Source organism: Sinocyclocheilus rhinocerous, unplaced genomic scaffold, assembly GCF_001515625.1.
Source record: "Sinocyclocheilus rhinocerous isolate Xijiao unplaced genomic scaffold, SAMN03320098_v1.1 scaffold1180, whole genome shotgun sequence".
Taxonomy (NCBI): domain Eukaryota; kingdom Metazoa; phylum Chordata; class Actinopteri; order Cypriniformes; family Cyprinidae; genus Sinocyclocheilus; species Sinocyclocheilus rhinocerous.
The window spans coordinates 460,831-479,564 of NW_015665886.1; the positions used below are offsets into that span (position 1 = coordinate 460,831).

Below are 18,734 nucleotides of genomic sequence, written 5' to 3' on the forward strand. Positions count from 1 at the left end.
GATAACCAATAATTTGTATTCTATAATATTTTTTCTGTATTTTCCTAATGACAATTTTAGGATTGGTTTATACAAACACATAATAAGGCAGAATAGTTTATATACTGTAATAAATGTTATATCAATTAGCACTGCATTATTCATATATATTTATTACCTGGAAATGACCTGAAATGACCTTTAAAAAAAAAAAAGCTATACAGCAATAGCAGGATGCCTTTGTCCATATTAGGGATTTCCTTCACGTCATAAATTATTATATATTACTTCTACTAGGCCGTTTTGGACTTTCTGCGCGAGAGAGCCCTCCGCTTCGAGTATGAATGAAACAGGCACTACATGTTCACATCGTCTCGTTTTGGATATGTAAAAATCGTTCGGTCATACATACACTACCTTATCTAGTTTCTTCGCCCATGTGCACACACATCCAAAGCATGCACACAGAAAAAGTGATTTAAAATGCATCTGATTAATTTAAAAGAATCATGGTTGATCTATATCAGCCAGATGCACATAAAAATGCATGCGCTCTTATTTCAATGTTGTTGTTAATGTTGAGGTTATTTTAGCTTCGTACATTTAGTTTAACTGCACTGTTAAAGAGGGCGATTTTTACCATTCAACTGAACTGCGTGGATGTATTTTAGACACTTACATTGTTATTGCTCCATCCATGCAATAATTCTATCAACCGAGTTTTCTATTTACTTATACTGCTGTGTGCTCTGGTAATATCAATGGTATGACCCATTTCAGGAGCTGACAAAATTACGATTTAAAATCAGAGCATAGCTCACATTCACTAAAATATTGAAAAGCTATGCTGATTCAAAACGACAACGCCGGTGATTGACAGTCAAAGCAAAGCGTGGTTTGAACGCCCTGCCCCCCAGCTGAACTGGAAGTTTTGATTGGTTTTGCACCCGAGTCATACCTGTCTGTTATTGGCTGAAGCGCAGGGCTCCACCCCAGAAGTTTGAAAAGTGCCAGTCAAATGCCTCCTTTGTCTATTTTTTTTTTGTACTTTGTACTTTTGGTGAAAAATAAATGTAGCGAAGTTGAATACTTTAGTTTTATTTTACTCAAGTAAAAGTACCACAATTTAATTATACTCAAGAAAGTAGAAAAAAATTTAGGCTACTCAAGTACTGTAACGAAAGTATTTGTAATTAGTTACTTTCCACCTCTAAATATAATATAATATAAAAAAAATATTATAGAAAATGGCACTAGCCAGGGAATGTATATGTAATTTCAGATTAGCTATACAGTATAAAAATAACATTATAATTAAAACATTTTATCATACCTCCTGACTCGTACATACAGTAGATTTTTCAACAGTTGTGATGAATTAAATTAATTTTAATAGCATATCAGGTAATTCATTCAAATATATTTTTAATTGATTGACATCCATAATTAAAATATTAGCATCCGTTTCCATATGTATGAGAGTGTCTATGCCGCTCATCATTGGTAAGTTTATATTGAATAGGACAGTAATACAGACACATTTTCTCACTGGTGGTCTAACCTTCATTCCAGCACTGTTCTCTCCGGGCCTCCTCTCATCTCAGTAGGACAGATGTTGTGTGATCTCTGCCTCCTCCACATGTATGAAGCTTTGCAGAGCCCTTTGTGTAGATCTAGAACATTCAATGATGGAGGGGAAGTGCAGCAAGCTTTTGCTTCCTGTCAGACAGCCCACTCGCTATCTGTTTATTGTCATTAGATGGGAGCAGAAAAGCTTGGAACAGAGTTGAGCTGCTTTTATATTACAACTCAATAAACATTTTACATTTTAGACGAAGTAGTTACTGTTCAAAAATAGTTACAAATGAAATCAAAGTAGAATCATCTGCTGTGCATCTCAGAGCAAACATATATATGTTGTAAAACAACAATGTCAGATGATTTTGAAGTTGGAGTAGAAAATGAGAGGAGTTTTTCGCCCCAACCCTACCTTTTTGAACCGAAGTACACAGACGAAGAACTAACCGCATGTGCCCTTTTTCAACGTGATTACGTAATGCGTGAAATCGCGCATGCGCATCGCAGAGCTATTGCAAGAGCGTTTGTGGTTAAAAAGTATATAAATTATTAGTGTTTTTTATTTTTATTTTTAGAAAATGATAATTTCGTTATTTTCGCTATATTCCTCAGCTGGGACAGCACTTTGAAGCTGCATTGAAGCTGCAATTTGGACCAAAAATCCTTGAATGTTTTCCTCCAAAAAAATAATTTCTTTGCAACTGAAGAAAGAAAGACATGAACATCAACATAAAGTGTCTATTGAATGCACACTCTGGAATCTCTGCAGAAGTAGTAGGCCATCCAGGTACATTTCGCATACTTTCATTTTTTCAATAGTATGAATTCAGACTTCCTAATCTTTTGGTGTATTGTTTTTTACTTTCTGTATATTATGGAAGTAGGCATTCGGATACAGCAAGTGACTTGTTGCCACCTACTGGCGTAACCTGTAGCTTGACAGTCTGTGTGGAATGTGCAAACAAAAACCTGGAAAAGTCCTAGTTTTGTTGGCACTGTTCAACCAATCAAATTTGAGTACTGGAACTAATTGTAGAAACTGCAATAATATTAAAGTAATAGGTATGTCAAAAATATTATACAGACTTAATTTGATTCCTGCGTGCTATACTGTGAAGCCATGCACGAAAAGCAGAAAAAAAGAGATATTGTGGCCACAAATTAAGTATTAGTTCCCACAACTTATTTATTCATTGCCACATTTTATTAATGCATTCTCGTTTTAGTTAAATTGGGGATAAGTTGTAATAAATTGTTCCCTCGTTTTAATTTAGTTTGACAAGGGAACATATTAGTACTTGAAATGAAGGAACAAATTAACAAGCCGTGGGATTTAATTTTTATTGTGGCCACAGTATCTTTTTCCCCCAGCATGTTATATGTGGGGCTCTGCTATCCGCTTTCAGATGCTCATGCGTATATTTGTACACATGCTTTGTGAATATTGCCAACATCTCGCAATGCAGCTGTGCCTGTAACGATCAAAGGAACATCTTGGTCAAAATGCCTGGTAATGAAAAAAAACAGTTGCTTATGTCTTAAATTCCTTAAGTCGTCATCAATTTTGGTGGGAAAATATTGAATCTGTGCATTCTCAGACCTGAAATCTCAGGGTTATGTTGAGGATCATGAATAACAGGCATGTGGAATATTAACAATTTTTCCCTGCTTGTCCAGCTGGCATGCCTTGAGAATGCCCACAGATGTTGTTTTGTTGGCTGTTCAAGCGGTTTCTGCTGCCTTTGGCTCTGTTTGGTTCGATTTCTTTTCAAGGCTTCAGCACTCCTAATCAGCACTAGATGCTGAGCTTTTAGGGTTGCAGGTGGTTTGTGTGTGTGCGCGTTTGTGTGCATTTTGCCCCTACACAGTTACAAAGACAGCAAATGAGATTAATTTCTTTCCCTCACTTCCGATCCTTCACTGCAATTTGATTAGTTATATTGAATTAAATCTGCTGTGAATAGCTAAATAAACAGTGACTTTCCATTATAGCTCACCAGTACATGGTCCGTTGGGTTATCTGTGAGCTAAAGCAGGATAAAAAAGGTCAACCAATTAAATTAATATAATGCATGCCATGGGGTACTGCAATCAAATTGAATGATTTTTCAGGGTGCAATGGAAACAGTTGATTCTAAACATTTGGTTCACAACAAACTATCTTTCAAAGGAAAGGCGATCTTGAAACGAACTAGGAACATGAAGTCTTGAAATGTACTCACTCAAATAGCCTAATATCACCACTGATAAGTTAAAACATATTCCTGCAAATGAGGCCAATAGAGGATTGTATGAAAGTCTTCTTATTAAAGTAATTTCTCTCCAGTGGCCATGATTTGGCATCTTCTTTTATCTCTCTCTCCCACTTGCTTCTTAACTTATTCACTCTCTCTCTTTTTCAGTATCTAATTAAGTAGGCAGTGTTGTGTTCTTCGGTTCCATGTGGATAATTGACAAGTGGCTAGGCCTCACTTTACTCAGCAATTACCAGCTGCATTCCAGCTCTGGCTAATTAAGACTCAACGACAGACAGTGTATTTGAATCACATTAAACATTTCTTAGGTTGGGGATGCCCCTTATCCCCTGCCGTCCCTGCCTTGTTCCTTTCTTCTCCAGGAGGACTTAAGAAGCTGTACATTTTCCATGCTTGCTGCAGTGTGTCAGATTCTGGGGATTCAGCTGTCAGTCAAGCTCAGACTCACACTATTATGGGGTTTTACCTTGAAACCTGAGGATAAATGCAGGCTAGTTGTACACTAAGGAGTCTAATTAAGATGCTCAATATTTCATTAATTACAATTCTAGCAACAACACTTTAACACAGCATTATGACATCTGAGAATGATTTTCTTAATAGATGTCAAGTCAAACTCAGTATTTAAATTTCCGTATCCAGATTAGGCAGATGCCAGCATGGGCATGTCATATGGCATACCCTCATCCTCAAAAACCATGATGAAACCTATGCCAATAACTTAGTTTCAGTTACAACATTTCTGTAAGTTTTTAAAACTTTTGTATGACTTTTCTCCAATTTTCCTCTTGATGTCAAATACAAAACCTTTGTCCTGAAGTGAAACCAGTTGAGAACCATTGATGTAGATGGCATTCTTATCCAAACAAACTTTACAGTACACTTACTAAAAGTTCAGTCCCCCTGGATCAGCCTGGGTTTAAATGCCTTGCTCAAGGCCACAACAATGATTGTTCATGGCTTGGTCTTTGTGGTGACCAAACCAGCAACCTTCTGATTGCATCCCTAGAGCTATAACCCCTATGCTACACCACTCTGTTTCTCTTTCACAGCATCAATTTTAAAACATTATTTTCTAAAGTAAATGTGTTGTGAACGGAAATCATGGGAGCTAGCTGATTGATGGTCTGATCACCAAATGCTGTGTTGGCACTCTGTTATACCACTTGGCTTCAGAATGTTTAGCGCTTGACTTTTCAACCAAACCATGGCTCAAAGCCCATTTCTAAAAAGCATCCGAGGCATATTTCTATTCTTGCTTGTACTTCGTGAAATGCATATCTCCAACAGGTACAAACAACTTCATCAGAAGGCTCTGTTCTTGATGGTGCATAGTGAAAATGTTGTTGTAAATTTAGCTTCAAGTGGTCAAAGTTTCAGTTCAGATCTGGATATCCAGCAGCCAGCCAATGATCCAGATTTCATGAAACATCGTCGAATAGCAACTTTGAAGAAAATCCTTTTCCAAACTGTCCAAATTCCATGCCTTTGGCTCAGATTACAACATTGAAATCAGAGCCAGATGACACATCTTTGAGTAATCTTTCTCCCTTAAGTTCAGTACATAGTTAAGATCTGCAAACATGCCCTGAGGGGTTTGACTATGGTTCGATTAAAGCAAAAGGTTTGAAAAGGACCATCTTCACCAGAAGGTTCACATTTCCTGTATATTTTGACTATATAATTACATCTAAAGAGCTCTATTGAATACTATTCATTTACAAATTGCACTGTAATCATACACAATAGATTATATTATTGTTAAAAAGCTTAAAGGTCAACCTACAGTATGGTGTTGTTTCAGAATATCAAAAATTTGAGTGATCTTTAGTGACTGCTGAAAAGTATTTATTCCCACGCTAAATCAAAGACAGCAGTTAGTTTTCTTATAGTCAAGCGAGATTGTCTTTTGCCTGCAGTATGTTTTCTTGCCACATTTATATAAGATGACTTCAAGATAGGACAGTGGGAACATTCGGCAAGTAGATCTGCAGACCTGAAGCCTGAGGGTGTATTCAGTTTTTATTAACATGATGTATTTTGATCAGCGGCCTTACGTAAGCCCCTGAAGAATCCTAACTCTAAAATGGTAAAATTGTTTTCCATTGCTTAAATCAACCCCACATAAACTGTGAGCCATCTGGAGTAAATTTAACAGAATGAATTACAATGTCACTGTGGTTTTAATAGTGGTGTGGTGTAAAATGGCACAAACAAATAATCTAAAGTCATGTTGCACAGAAAGTAAGTATTATAATTTGTACAGGAACTGACAAATAATTATGGTTGTCACTGATACATTAGGTGATTAATAAAAAATAATGTTAGATCTGTACATTTGATCTTTCTACAGGTTTCCAGTGTTTACAACAGATTCCACCCATGATACTGCAAAAACAGAAATAATGGACAAGAAAAGTGGTAAGAGCGCCAGACTGTTTGTTGTCATTTCCAGTTTTAAATGTGTAAAAATATTCCTTCCACTTGTCTTCATACAAGGGTTGACAGCAAAAAAGTGTTTGCATTTCATGTCTTCCAAATCCTTGCACAGTGATAACATCATCAACTGTTTTGTTGTTTTGACTAATTATGCTCCATATGCTCAATAATACAATGGCTGCTTGAATTGGAATTACAATGAGAGGATGCAAAATGTGTAATATGTACCTTGTATTTCAGCAAATGGCTTTCCTTCCAAGGCCACAGATAGTGGAGTACAGCGTAAACAGCTGCCATATTCTGTAGAGACCCCCTATGGGTTTCACCTGGATCTGGACTTCCTAAAGTATGTAGATGACATAGAGAAAGGGAACACAATCAAGAGGGTGCACATCCAACGCAAGAACAGGGGCCCAAAGTACAGCACACTGCCACGCAACTTCAGCCTTCCTGGGCATGGCGCTCGACCTCTAGCCAAAGACACATGGGCCAATACTTCCACTTTAGGGTCCAAACCCAAGTCACGTGTTACTGAAGTCCAGCAGCTTTTTGAGTTCCGAGCCAGTGATGCCACTAGTGGTAGCAGTAGGACCAGTGTAAGCTCCCCTGCCAGCCAGTCAAAGATGCCTGGGAGTGCTTACCTCCCCTCACCAAAGGCTGCAGAAGAGTCTCAAGTACAGACCTCGTCTCAGAACGAACAGCCCATGGGCCTTAATGTTAGGCCTCACCTTTTAAGAGCCTCCAGCATGCCTATTAATGTTCCACGTAGGAAAGGTTCAGATTCAACTGATGAGCAGAGTTCCCAATCGCAGAATGGCTCAGCTGAGAGGCTTTTTCGACCAGCGGATGGAGGTGACAGGAGAGGCAGTGTTCCCCAGGACAGGGCCAGCTTGCATCAACAGATCACAGCTGCACTGAAAAGGGTGCGGGAGTTAGAAGAGCAAGTCAGGACCATCCCTGAGTTGAGGGCTCAAATATGCTCTCTTAGAACGGAGAGGGAAGAACTGCTTCAAAGAATTCAAGAACACAAATCTGAGCAAAAGAGCGAGGTTCCTCAAACTGGTGTGCAAGACAGTGCTGTTCCTCCAGCTGTAAGTGAAAAGAAAGATGCTCCTTCCATTTACACGGATACTGCAGCTGATCCTGAAATTGTTCAAGCAGTACAGTCCAACAAAACCACAGAACAACAGGAACAAAATCTTGTGGTGCAGGTTATTGTAGAGCAGGAGTCTGAAAAAGTAACTGATACAGAGTCAGAGAAGGAACAAGTGCCAGCTCCAGTGTCTGTCCCAGTAATACTCATAGACAAAGCAGAAACTCCAACTGATCCAGATGAAGCAGAGGGACTTTTGCAGGAGTCTACACTTCAAGAAGAAGCATCAAAGAGTCTTTCAGAGCAAACAGAAAAGCAGGATAGATCATCAGAGACGTTGTTAGAAGATAAACAGTCAACGCAGTCACAAGGGATTTCAGAATCAGAGGAATCCGTTGCTGCATCTGAATGTGCATCCACTCAAGAAGACACTGCGACTGTTGAGGGACCAAGTGTAATTACAACTGAAGAAATTACAATAGCCCAACCTGCTGAACAGAAACTTCTCACTAACCTGGATCTGGAAGCAAAACTGAAAACTTTGGAAGAGAGTCTAAGCAAGACCAGTTGTGAACTGGAAAAGACAAATGCCTTGCTGAGAGAGCAGATGAACGAGAATCGACGAAAGGATCAGAGAATACAGGAACTGATTGATCAAGTGAAGGAGCAGAAAGTTCAAGGTCCTATCGAGACAGAGCCGCTATCTGAACCAGTTGTCACATGTGATGCATCAGTCAGTACAGACAACAGACAACCTGAACCAGCTGAGGGTCCCAAAGAAACAGACTCTAAATGCTCGAGCACTCAGACGAATATAGTAGAAGCTCGAGACATTGAAGTATTAGCACAAGTCACTACAGCAGAGAAAATTGTAGGGGTTGAGCTTGTCATGTGTGACCAGGCAATGGAGACTGAAGGCCAAGATAATCTAGAAGTTAACAGTGGTCAACAGGTCTCTGAAATGCTAGAGAAGACAGAATCTGACAAAGAACAAGAGGGTGATATCAAAGATAGTGTGTCAAGTCAGATTATAGATTCCAAAGTCAGTGAAATCATTGTTGCAGAGAGTGACACTGAAGAATATGTCATGGTAGAAAGTGCCATGGTTGAGACTATGGGCAGTGAAAATGAAGTCCCTAAGCCCACAGTCCAAGAGACTGAATCTAAGGAGAGTCCGGTTGTTGAAAGCACAGTAACAGACAAAGCAAGAGAAGGAAGAACTTCAGGTTTGCAAACACAGCAGGAACCAAGAGAAACACAAGGACAGGAACCCCAACTTCAGTCTCAAAGGGCATCTGAAGCCACAGCTTCTCCTGCTGCAATCGGTCAGGTTGTTAATCGTATACAGGGCCTTCTTAATGAGCAGTGGGCCAGCCTGGGAAGTGGGGGCCAAGATGCGAAAGGAGAGAGTTCTCAGAAACCTCATTCTTCCAAAATAAGCTCAATTCAAAGTCACCTGAGAGGGTCCCTCAGTGCCCTGTCTGCCTTTTACTCACCTGTTCAGAAAGGAGGGGCTGCACGACAATCAGGTAAGATTAGGTTTCACGCCATATAGTCATGTGCCTTCTCAGTACACTCAATAAACAGATAATAATGACTGATGTGATTGTCTCTTAGACTTACTGTAGATGGTTAGTTCAAGTGTCAACCATGTTACAACACTAAGAAAAAACAAAAATCAGTATTCTATGAATCATATGAATTTATTCTGCAAACCTCAAGGATTTGTAACCAATTGTATGGTTCTCAAGTTAAAAGTTTTACTTTCTAGATACTGTCAATAGATTAATATTGTATGTTTCAGTGTCTGTCCAATCATACAAAAAATGCAAATACTATACCATCATGGCCACACTTTATTTTAAGGTCCAATTCTTGCTATTAACAAATTATTAACTATGACTTTTTCCTCAATAAACTCCTAATTTGCTGCTTATTAATAGTTAGTAAGGCATGTAGTTGTTAAGTTCAGGTATTTGGTAGGATTAGGGATGTAGAATATGGTCATGCAGAATATGTGCTTTATACTGTAAGTACTAATAAACAGCCAATATGTTAATAATAGACATGCTAATAAGCAACTAGTTAGTAATGAGAATTGGTCCCTATACTAAAGTGTTACCCAGTTAATACACTTTACATTCAAGCACTTACAAATACTATTGACATCATGTTGTCCATTGATAACTAGCAAACATTCCAGTTTAATCTGTTCTACATAAGAAGTTGACCCATACATCTGAATAAACTCTGCGTACAAGATATGTGAAACAGACCTTGCTGAGTGTGAAGTGAAGGTTTTGGGAGCTAGAGATGATAATCTAAAGAGCTAAAAGACATGTTAATGTCAACTTGAAATAATAAGTTCAAATATGCATATTTTTGCCTGATTATGCATGCATGTGTGGCACAGAAACCCGTCTGTTGCAATGCAGGGACCCAGTGGCATTGCGCATTCATATTGAAGTTGCTTACTGTATGCAAAGATAATTTAGGAGATGTGTGTTGACCATTTAAAAGCATCTGGCTCATATTACAGTGCTTGCAAAATGATGCGGTCTCATAAATACTGACATCCATTGTTATTTGTGCAACCACAGTTAATTATACTCTTTTGTTCTAATTCTGTTCTTCAGCAATTCCACTGAATATTGTACTATGGTCACGTAAAAGCAACCTGTTTTACTAAATTGAGGCTAATTTTGATCCAGACTTATCTTGTTGTGTCCTGGGGAATGCACACCGTCTCATGGGACTTTTTGAGCTTTTTTTTAGTTCCCAGAAGCTTTTCAACTCTTTGATGTCTTGTGTTTTGTTGTAATTGCATCCACTGGCTCCTTTGGTTGTTACACACCTCTGTTCTCTTCAACAATCTCAGACAAACAGGGAACAAATCTCTAGAAATGCATTGTACTATTCTATCTCTTTTACAATCACATGACTGATGAGAATTTCTTGTGGTATAGGTGAGAATGGTGGTCTCTTTTTATTTCTTTTAAAATGTAAGTACCTCTGTGACTCTAACAGTTGTTTTGACAGTTTGGTGTGCTACATTATGAATGAGTACATCTGACTTACCCACTCTGTGGAGCACAGCAAGTGCACGGTTCAGCATTTTGTTGTTTACATTACTTCTGGTAAAGGCATTTCAAGACATTCAAAAGTAATATCAGGTTGGACAAATGGATTGCGTTATGCATAGAGTTACGTTTGTGCTAGGGATGATGAATAGGTGCAAACTTGGCTTACATTTTCACATATCTGACCATCTCCCCCATATCAGGCCTCAAATCTATCATGAAGAAGAACGATTGTCCTGACAAACAGGGCAACGGGGGAGCGAAGAAGAACTTGAAGTTTGTTGGCGTAAATGGAGAGTAAGTTTTTTGGCATATTTATCTGCATGCAGCAAAATAGTTTATATGGATGGTACTGCTTTTCATAAAATCACCTGCCATCTGTGTAAAACTCCTAAAAGTCTAATGGGGGACATAAATGAAGGTTATGCCTTACATTTACTAATTCCCCCAGAATCACAATTGCTGGTGTTTTCATGTGAAGCGTCTATTTCATCAACATCCATGACATCAGATGTCCGGCCTGTCTCTTTGCATCCCTTAATCTTTTTCATCCTTCATCACAGTGCTCTGTTAGAAATGGGCCATGAGGTGTTGGCATTGCTTTCTGCCAGAGCTGTTGCATGATGAGTGAGGCCTAGTGAGATGACACGAAGAACAAAGTCCTCTCTCTGTCCCTCTCTCTCTCTTGCTGTGTCTCTGTCTGTCTGCCTGTTGCTGTGTGCACCGGTGAATGATTTGTTTAGCTTGCCAGCAGAGATGGTTCTGTCTCAGCTGTATTTGACCAGCCTTCAACAATAAGATAATTATCCTGATAGAGTTGGGCAAACAGCTGGCCTGCCTGATCAGAAAGGAATAGCTAAAATCAGCTAAACTGATCTATTTCTTTAGCACATAAATTTGGAGTTCGTATTGATCTATTTTTTTTTTTTATATGTTGAAAATATATTTACTTTTAACCTTCATTTTACCAAAATATTTATTTCAGGTGCAAGAAAGTACATTTCCAATCTTACAGAGAGCCTACATTTATGCTTTATTCATTACTTATTTCTATTCAAACTTGTATTCATATGTGTTATGAAAAAAAACAAATCTTCAAATGTTGCATATGTGAATGTATTAAATATATGGAAAGCAAAATATATTTAAATGCTTTGCATTTTTGTAAAAATTAAATGCATTTATTTATTTTTAAATGGCCAAAAATATATTGGTAGAAAATACATTTACATAAAAAATATTTTGAAACACATTTTTGTAAATATATTTTTTCGCTTGCAGTAGTGCTGTACCATGAATTGCTGGTGTTTAAGTTACTCATATCAGATATTTCTGGAGTTGGCACCCATTTTGTTATGCTGCAATATGCTGGTTCCTTGAGCAGAAAAGTTCAGAATTAATTAATTAATATGCATGACTGGTTAACAAAACACAAGTTAGGACCTTATCTTATCAGTATGTCAAAACATGCTGGAATATCTATGTTGTGAATAATATCAAGTGGCATACATGTATGACCTTTTATTTATACTGCTGTTTTGAAATATTATTTGAAAAGACTCGGACCGTGTGGGAGTGTTGGCAGATTGGGCTTCTATGGCGTCTATGTCTGATAGACTGTGATTATCCTGAGAGAGGCCCTGCACTGCTGTTGTTCGATGACAGCTGGTGATTTCAGAATTTGCACACCGTTTTGACCCAAACAACCATAATATAATTTCATTCTGTTATTTAGCGCTGTCAGCCAAGCACAAATAGCAGTATCAAAACGCTGAATCGCTGCCTTTGGCTGCCCAGCATGTTCATTTTCTGTCCAATTCTCTTATTTATAAGACGTATGCAAAGCTATTAGACTAATCACATTTGGAAATCTTGATTACTAAGACTATAGCAGAAGAGTATAACACTCAACCAACGCATGGCCTCCTTGACTCTGATCTGAAGTACTCAAAAGCGGCCCTCATACTCACCACCCGAATAAATGTATAGTCACCTGACCTGCATCTATAGGCCTCCATTCACCCATGTCCCTGAGGAATTGTGGGAATGCCATTCCTCTGAAAACATCCATGAAGAGCGGCGTTATTCAGACAGACTCAACACATAAGAACCCCTCAGACCCCACAGAGGACCCGCTCATTTGAACAACTTGTATAAACACAAGAATTTTACACGTCCATTCACAACCAACAAATTACATTTGTTTGCCATTAGCAGTAAGGACTATGCAGAATATAGATTAAAAGACCCTTTATCTTATTAATGTAAACCAAATAGTTTTAAAATGTTCTGGTATAAAATAAAATAAAATACAATTTGTCATAACTAAACACAGGTTTGACATAAAATCCTGATCATAGAAAAGTTTGCTAATGCAAAATGGGATACTATTAAAAGAACCCCTTGACTCAAGTTATCTGTGTGTCCAGCTATGAGACCACCTCCAGTGAGGACTCCAGTGGGGAGGAGGATCAGGACGAGGTTGAGGAGGTGGATAGCTCGGAGCCTGAGTTGGAGCAGGGAGAGGAGAGTGGAACGGCCCAGGAGGAGGCTGCTGCTCCTGGGGAGCAAGGTGATGGGGTTCAAGCGGAGGTGGCAGAGGGCTCTACGGAGCCTGATGCTGCTCAGGCCGCCATGAATCCCCAGGAGGAGCAGCCTGTCAGGTGAGATGGAGGGCCGTGGTGAAAAGAGGGGTTGGAGTGACTTTTCTTATTGCTAACAACAAGTAACTCATAAAAGTTTTTTTCTAAGTGCCTATGGCTTAAGTGCTCAGTTATATTATATTCTACATTCAATGGCATCTCTGTCATGGACCAACCTTCAAAGAGTAAGGAAGATCCACAGGACTTTTATTTTGTGCTAGTCCCCTTTACCTTTTCAACCTGGTGTGAAAAGCTCATTAGCTCATAATATGAGTTGGCTTAACACATTAAAGTGTGCAGTGACCCTTCATGCATGTTTCCCAAGGCAGGAGCCTCTGTTATGAATCAGACACAATCCTGCCTTTTGTTCTGTCCATCATCTGGCAGGAAAGTACAAGTGCTGAGTGACAAGTTTAATATGCCCAGTCACTGGTCCACTTAAAGGACTGCTTCACAACAAAAGACTGAACCTTTTAAAGCTACATGGCCGTATGGGAAAACCAGAGAGTGTGGTCTTCTTTTATGATTATGAAAACACCTTTTTTATTATAATATTCATAATTTTGGGGTAGGGGAATGCTGTTATTATACTTTTTTTCCCTGATGTTTTAGTAAAGTTGGCAGACAAACAAATGGCTGATTATGTTGAAATTTCATCTACATGCACTCTCATACACCAGACAAAGATACATTTATATCATGCTTTAGTTGTAAGTTAATATTAATAAACCAGATATTCTTCTGCAACTAGTTCCAACCATTAATATCTAATAGTATCAAAAGTGTCAATCTTTGGGTAGAGTAAGATTTTCTATCTTTCTTTCTTTCTTTCTTTCTTTCTTTCTTTTGGTTACAAAGGATTTCTAATTCAAGTACATGCTGTTCTTTTGAACTTTCTATTCATAAAAGAATCTCTAAAATATGTATCACAGCTTACACAAAAATAATGCACAACTTTATAATAAGAAATGTTTCTTGAGCACCAAAACAGCATATCAGAATGATTTCTGAAGGATCATGTGACACTGAAGACTAAAGTAAAGGCTGCTGAAAATTCAGCTTTGCCATCCAAGGAATATGTTTTCAAATTATTTTAAAATCTTAGGCCCACCAGTACACATGCACAGGCTTTTCATTGTCTCTTTTTGTAAACAGTTTTTTTTAGGCTGCAGAAAAGACACTATGTCCTGTCTATTTATTTATAAGTTTGATAAGTTATTTATTTATAAGAAGTTACAACTAAATCTGTGTCATTGCAGTGAGTTAGTTGATAAGAACTTCATGGCTGCTTGTCATTTCCTCAAAGATCGCATGGCTGAGGTTGCTTCCCCAAATAAAGACATGGTAAGCAGTTAATGTTGATTAATGTTGAAAATAAATGCACCTTAATCTAGATGTAATTTTAAAGTACTTCAGTGAGCTAACTCTGGACTGTTGAATCTCAGAGGCAGGTTCTGATGGTGTTATATCAGGAGTGGTTTCGCGTGTCCAGTCAGAAGGACTCTCAGGCAGAGACGGTCACGCTGTACCTGAGGGAGGTGGGCTACCACACTCCCACTCTGCTGCGCTATATAGTAAACCTGGCCGATGGCAATGGAAACATGGCACTGCACTACAGTGTGTCCCATTCCAACTTCTCTGTGGTCAAGCTGTTACTAGACACAGGTGAGAGACCTGCATGTTCATACCTGAGGCAAGATGAACCTAAGAAATATCAGCATTTTAATTAGTATTTAAAGTAGGAGTCAGGCAATATGGGTTTTTCGATAGCAAGATGCCAGAATCTAGAAAGCTGCATGGCAGCATTTGTTTGATTTAATCAAAAAATACAAATAAATCTTAATATTATGAAATATAAGATGTCATTACTGTTCATCTGCTAAACAGGCATGATTATATAATCCCAAAATGTCCAAAAAATTGCTGATTAATTGGTTTGGATATATCAGTCTGTTGTCTAATTAAAGTTTTTACATTTATAGCAATTTTATATTATTTTTACATTTATAGTAGCAGTTTCCACTCTTGCCTTTTGTGTGTGTATCAATATATTTATTTTATAGAATGGAAACAGATGGTGTTTAATTCTCGTCTTCTGTTTCTCACTCGCTCTCACTTCAAACTATTGGATATACCAAAGTTCTCTTTAATTTTATATTCATTAGGACTGTGTGAGGTGGATCACCAGAACAAGGCCGGCTACACTGCTATAATGTTGGCAGCTCTTACTGCGGCAGAAAGCCCTGAGGACATGGCGGTGGCTCGGCAGCTATTGAGAATGGGCAAAATCAATGCTCGAGCCAGCCAGGTACACACAGTAAGACAGCGCAATATCCTGTACTGCAAAAACACACAATTTTGTTACTCATGTAGGCCTACTTACATTTGTTATACGAGACATCTACATTCTTAATGGTTTATCTTGTACAAATTCTTTGAGTGCAGCAATGAGCTGTTATTTAGTACATTGTTTCTTTGATTATATGGCATGATGAAGATTGTTTTATGTAAATAAGATTTTTTTTATTACTCCACACTAGTCAGGGCAGACAGCACTGATGCTTGCCGTTAGTCATGGCCGGACGATGACGGCCCAGGTTCTTCTGGACTGCGGTGCTGATGTGAACATACAGGACCAGGATGGATCCACTGCTCTGATGTGTGCCTGTGAGCACGGCCATACTGAGATAGCCAAAATACTGCTGGATAGACCAGAGTGTGACATATCACTCACTGATAAGGTGAGAGAGACACAGCATTTAAAAACACCCCTTTTACTCTGAGGACACTACATTCCCATACTATTCTTGAAAATAGGAATTTTTCCATTTTTACTCCCGCACTAGAAATTCGACAGGCCTACTACTCTGCTTTTTCATATGCATTTTAGAAAAATACATTGTAAAAATTATGTGATCAAAAAGTCATGGTAACCTATGTTTTTTAAATTGAAGTAGGTAGAAATGTTTTAAAGTGTAGGTGCTTTTGACAGTGTGTGACACTTCAAAGTGCAAGACATAAGATACATTTTGGTGAAAACGTGAGACTATGAGCCTCAGTGCTTTCACAAAAGAGCCACATGAAGCTGGCAAGCCATGAGTTGAGTGCTTACTTGATTTCAAGGAAATGCAACACTGCTACCCAGTGGTAAAAAGTAGTTACTTCAGATTTTTAAAATAGTTATTTATTTATTAGTTATTTACTATTCATGGGTCTAGCTTTTATTATCATTAAGAAAAATGTATTCTTATATTATTATTAGCAAAAATATTTTAACATAACTACATGTATGTTAAATATCTTTTCTAATAAAAATATATACACTACCGTTCAAAAGTTTGGGTTCAGTAAGGTTTTCTTTATTATTATTATTATTATTATTATTATTTTTATGTGTTTTGAAAGAAGCCTCTTATGCTCAATTTATTTGATTTAAAAAATATTACTATTTAAAATAACCGTTTTCTATTTTAATATTTTCAAATGTAATTTATTTTTTCCTAGGATGGCAGAACTGACTTTTTAGCAGCCGTTACTCGTCTTTAGTGTCACACAATCCTTCAGAAATTATTTTATTTTGCTAAATCGGTGCTCAATAAATATTACTTATTATTATCAATGTTGAAAACAGATGTGCTGCTTAATATTTTTGTGGAAACCATGATACATTTTTTCAGGATTATTTGATTAATAAAAAGTTCAAAGAAAGGCATTAATTTGAAATAGAAATATTTTATTTTGACCTTTGTTTCTTGGCAATTTAGTGTGCCCTTGCTGAATAAAAGTATTTAAAAAATCATAAAAATTTATAATCTTACTGACCCCAAACTTTTGAACAACAGTGTATATTTTAATAATTAATATTCAGATGTGTTTTGCCTAATTTGCAAAAATATCTGAATACTGACTATTTAGTACTTACATTTAATATACTAATACTTACTTCCCAATATTGTTTCCTTTTGAAAAAAAATGGGTGTTTTTGCCAGTTATGACAGTTTCTCAGAATCTGACAGTTTAATCCGTCCACAGGCTGGTGAAGCCATAATACTGCATCTTTAATCATTTAAACATTTAATGCAGTGGCTCTCAGCAGGTCACAACCCAAATATTAATCACATGTCTGTTCTTATAGGGTTACAAAGAACTATAAGTGTGCATGTAAGAGAAGAAAAAGCATACTTACTCTGTGTGTCCATTTCAAACAATCACAATAGGATTTACACAAATTAGGGAGATCCCAGCGTGGCCAGGTTGCGAGACATGCTGTCACCCTCATAAACCACAAACATGCCTTTCAGCAACATTTACATTTCATTTCTTTCCCTCTATCACTGATAGGATGGACACACAGCTCTGTCGGTAGCCATGAAAGCTTCCCACTCAGACATTGTTGAACTTTTGAAAGCTCGCGCTGATCCAGCCACGGTCACAGATCCTACAGCTCCGCTCTGAGTTCAAAGGCCTTGTCTTCATGTCCAACTGGTTCTGCCAGATTCATCTTTCTACTGCCTCGACCTGACTCGCTGACCAGGCCAGCAGTCACCAGTAGAGAGACAGCACTTACCAGTAATTCGCAGATTCTCTGTTTGAGAAACGGCCAATGAGAAATGTACTTCCGTATGCCAATCAAAGATGCCATGGAAGGTGGACTTCCCTAAACTTCCCAGAAGGTTCCCATTTGCCCTGAAGCACAGCTACTGTAGCTATTTAGCAGGCATGGTACATTGTTACATGTTTTGGCCTTCTATTTTAAGGTAATGTGACTATATTTTTGTGAGGCGACCAAGCGTAATCTACGAATGTTATAAAAGAAGTGATCAGATACTCACTATATTTATTTTTTATTGCACTTTTCTGTAATATTTCCCCCGGGATGTATCCAAGACCTGTCTTATAACCTGATGTGTCTTCCTATTTGAGGGTTTTTGGGTCAGGCCCAGTACCAAACCATTCCTTGCCTTTGCAGGTGGAACAAGGAATGGAGTTTTACAGTCACACAATTGTGTTGCCAGTATGTCTCCCATCTTTAATCCCCAACATAGAGCCAAGCACTGAAAAAGAAACAAAGAAAAAGGGAAAAAAAACTGGAATGCTGATTTACAGTAGAAGCTTGTTTTAATTATTTTAAAGGAATAGTTCAAGCAAAAATGAAAATTTGCTGAAAATGCACTCGCCTTCAGGCCATCCAAAATGTAGATCAGTTTGTTTCTTCATTGTAACTGATTTGCAGAAATTTAGCATTACATCACTTGCTCACTTCACCTGCAGTGAATGGGTGCCGTCAGAATGAGAGTCCAAACAGCTGATAAAAGCATCACAATAATGCACAAGTAATCCACATGACTCCAGACCATCAATTAACTGTTGGGCAAAGATGCATGTTTGTAATAAACAAATCTATCATTAATTTTTTTGCTTCGAATTAGTGAAAACGTTTCATCTGAATCAGGAGAGAAATATGCACATTGTTTACAAGCAACAACAGTGCAAAACAGTTCTAAACCAATATGTTGGTGGATTGTGATGTCAGAGGACAACATACGATGAACTTTTTTTACTTGAGGAAGCATTATTGTGGATTATGGACTTGTATTTTGACCAGAAGCAATGCTTTAAAGTTAAAATGCCTTGATGGATTTGTTTCATGCAGCTTTTTGCTTCACTA

General features: G+C 37.9%; 1 protein-coding gene across 3 annotated transcripts in view; it reads left to right on the top strand.

The window, feature by feature from the left end:
• kank4 (KN motif and ankyrin repeat domains 4) overlaps nucleotides 1-18,243 on the top strand; it is a 45,515-nt gene extending 27,272 nt beyond the window's left edge. For 2 of the 3 annotated variants that reach the window (XM_016542791.1, XM_016542792.1), the window contains exons 2-10: nucleotides 6,166-6,233; nucleotides 6,492-8,873; nucleotides 10,628-10,721; nucleotides 12,854-13,087; nucleotides 14,326-14,410; nucleotides 14,512-14,731; nucleotides 15,232-15,374; nucleotides 15,607-15,807; nucleotides 17,408-18,243. In XM_016542791.1, coding sequence (XP_016398277.1) covers nucleotides 6,218-6,233; nucleotides 6,492-8,873; nucleotides 10,628-10,721; nucleotides 12,854-13,087; nucleotides 14,326-14,410; nucleotides 14,512-14,731; nucleotides 15,232-15,374; nucleotides 15,607-15,807; nucleotides 17,408-17,521 — 3,489 coding nt within the window. In that variant the 5' untranslated portion in view covers nucleotides 6,166-6,217 and the 3' untranslated portion in view covers nucleotides 17,522-18,243. Of the gene's footprint in view, nucleotides 1-6,165; nucleotides 6,234-6,491; nucleotides 8,874-10,627; nucleotides 10,722-12,853; nucleotides 13,088-14,325; nucleotides 14,411-14,511; nucleotides 14,732-15,231; nucleotides 15,375-15,606; nucleotides 15,808-17,407 lie in introns of those variants that run through there. The other variant, XM_016542793.1, reaches the window with a different exon arrangement.
• The last annotated feature ends 491 nt before the right edge of the window (nucleotides 18,244-18,734 follow it).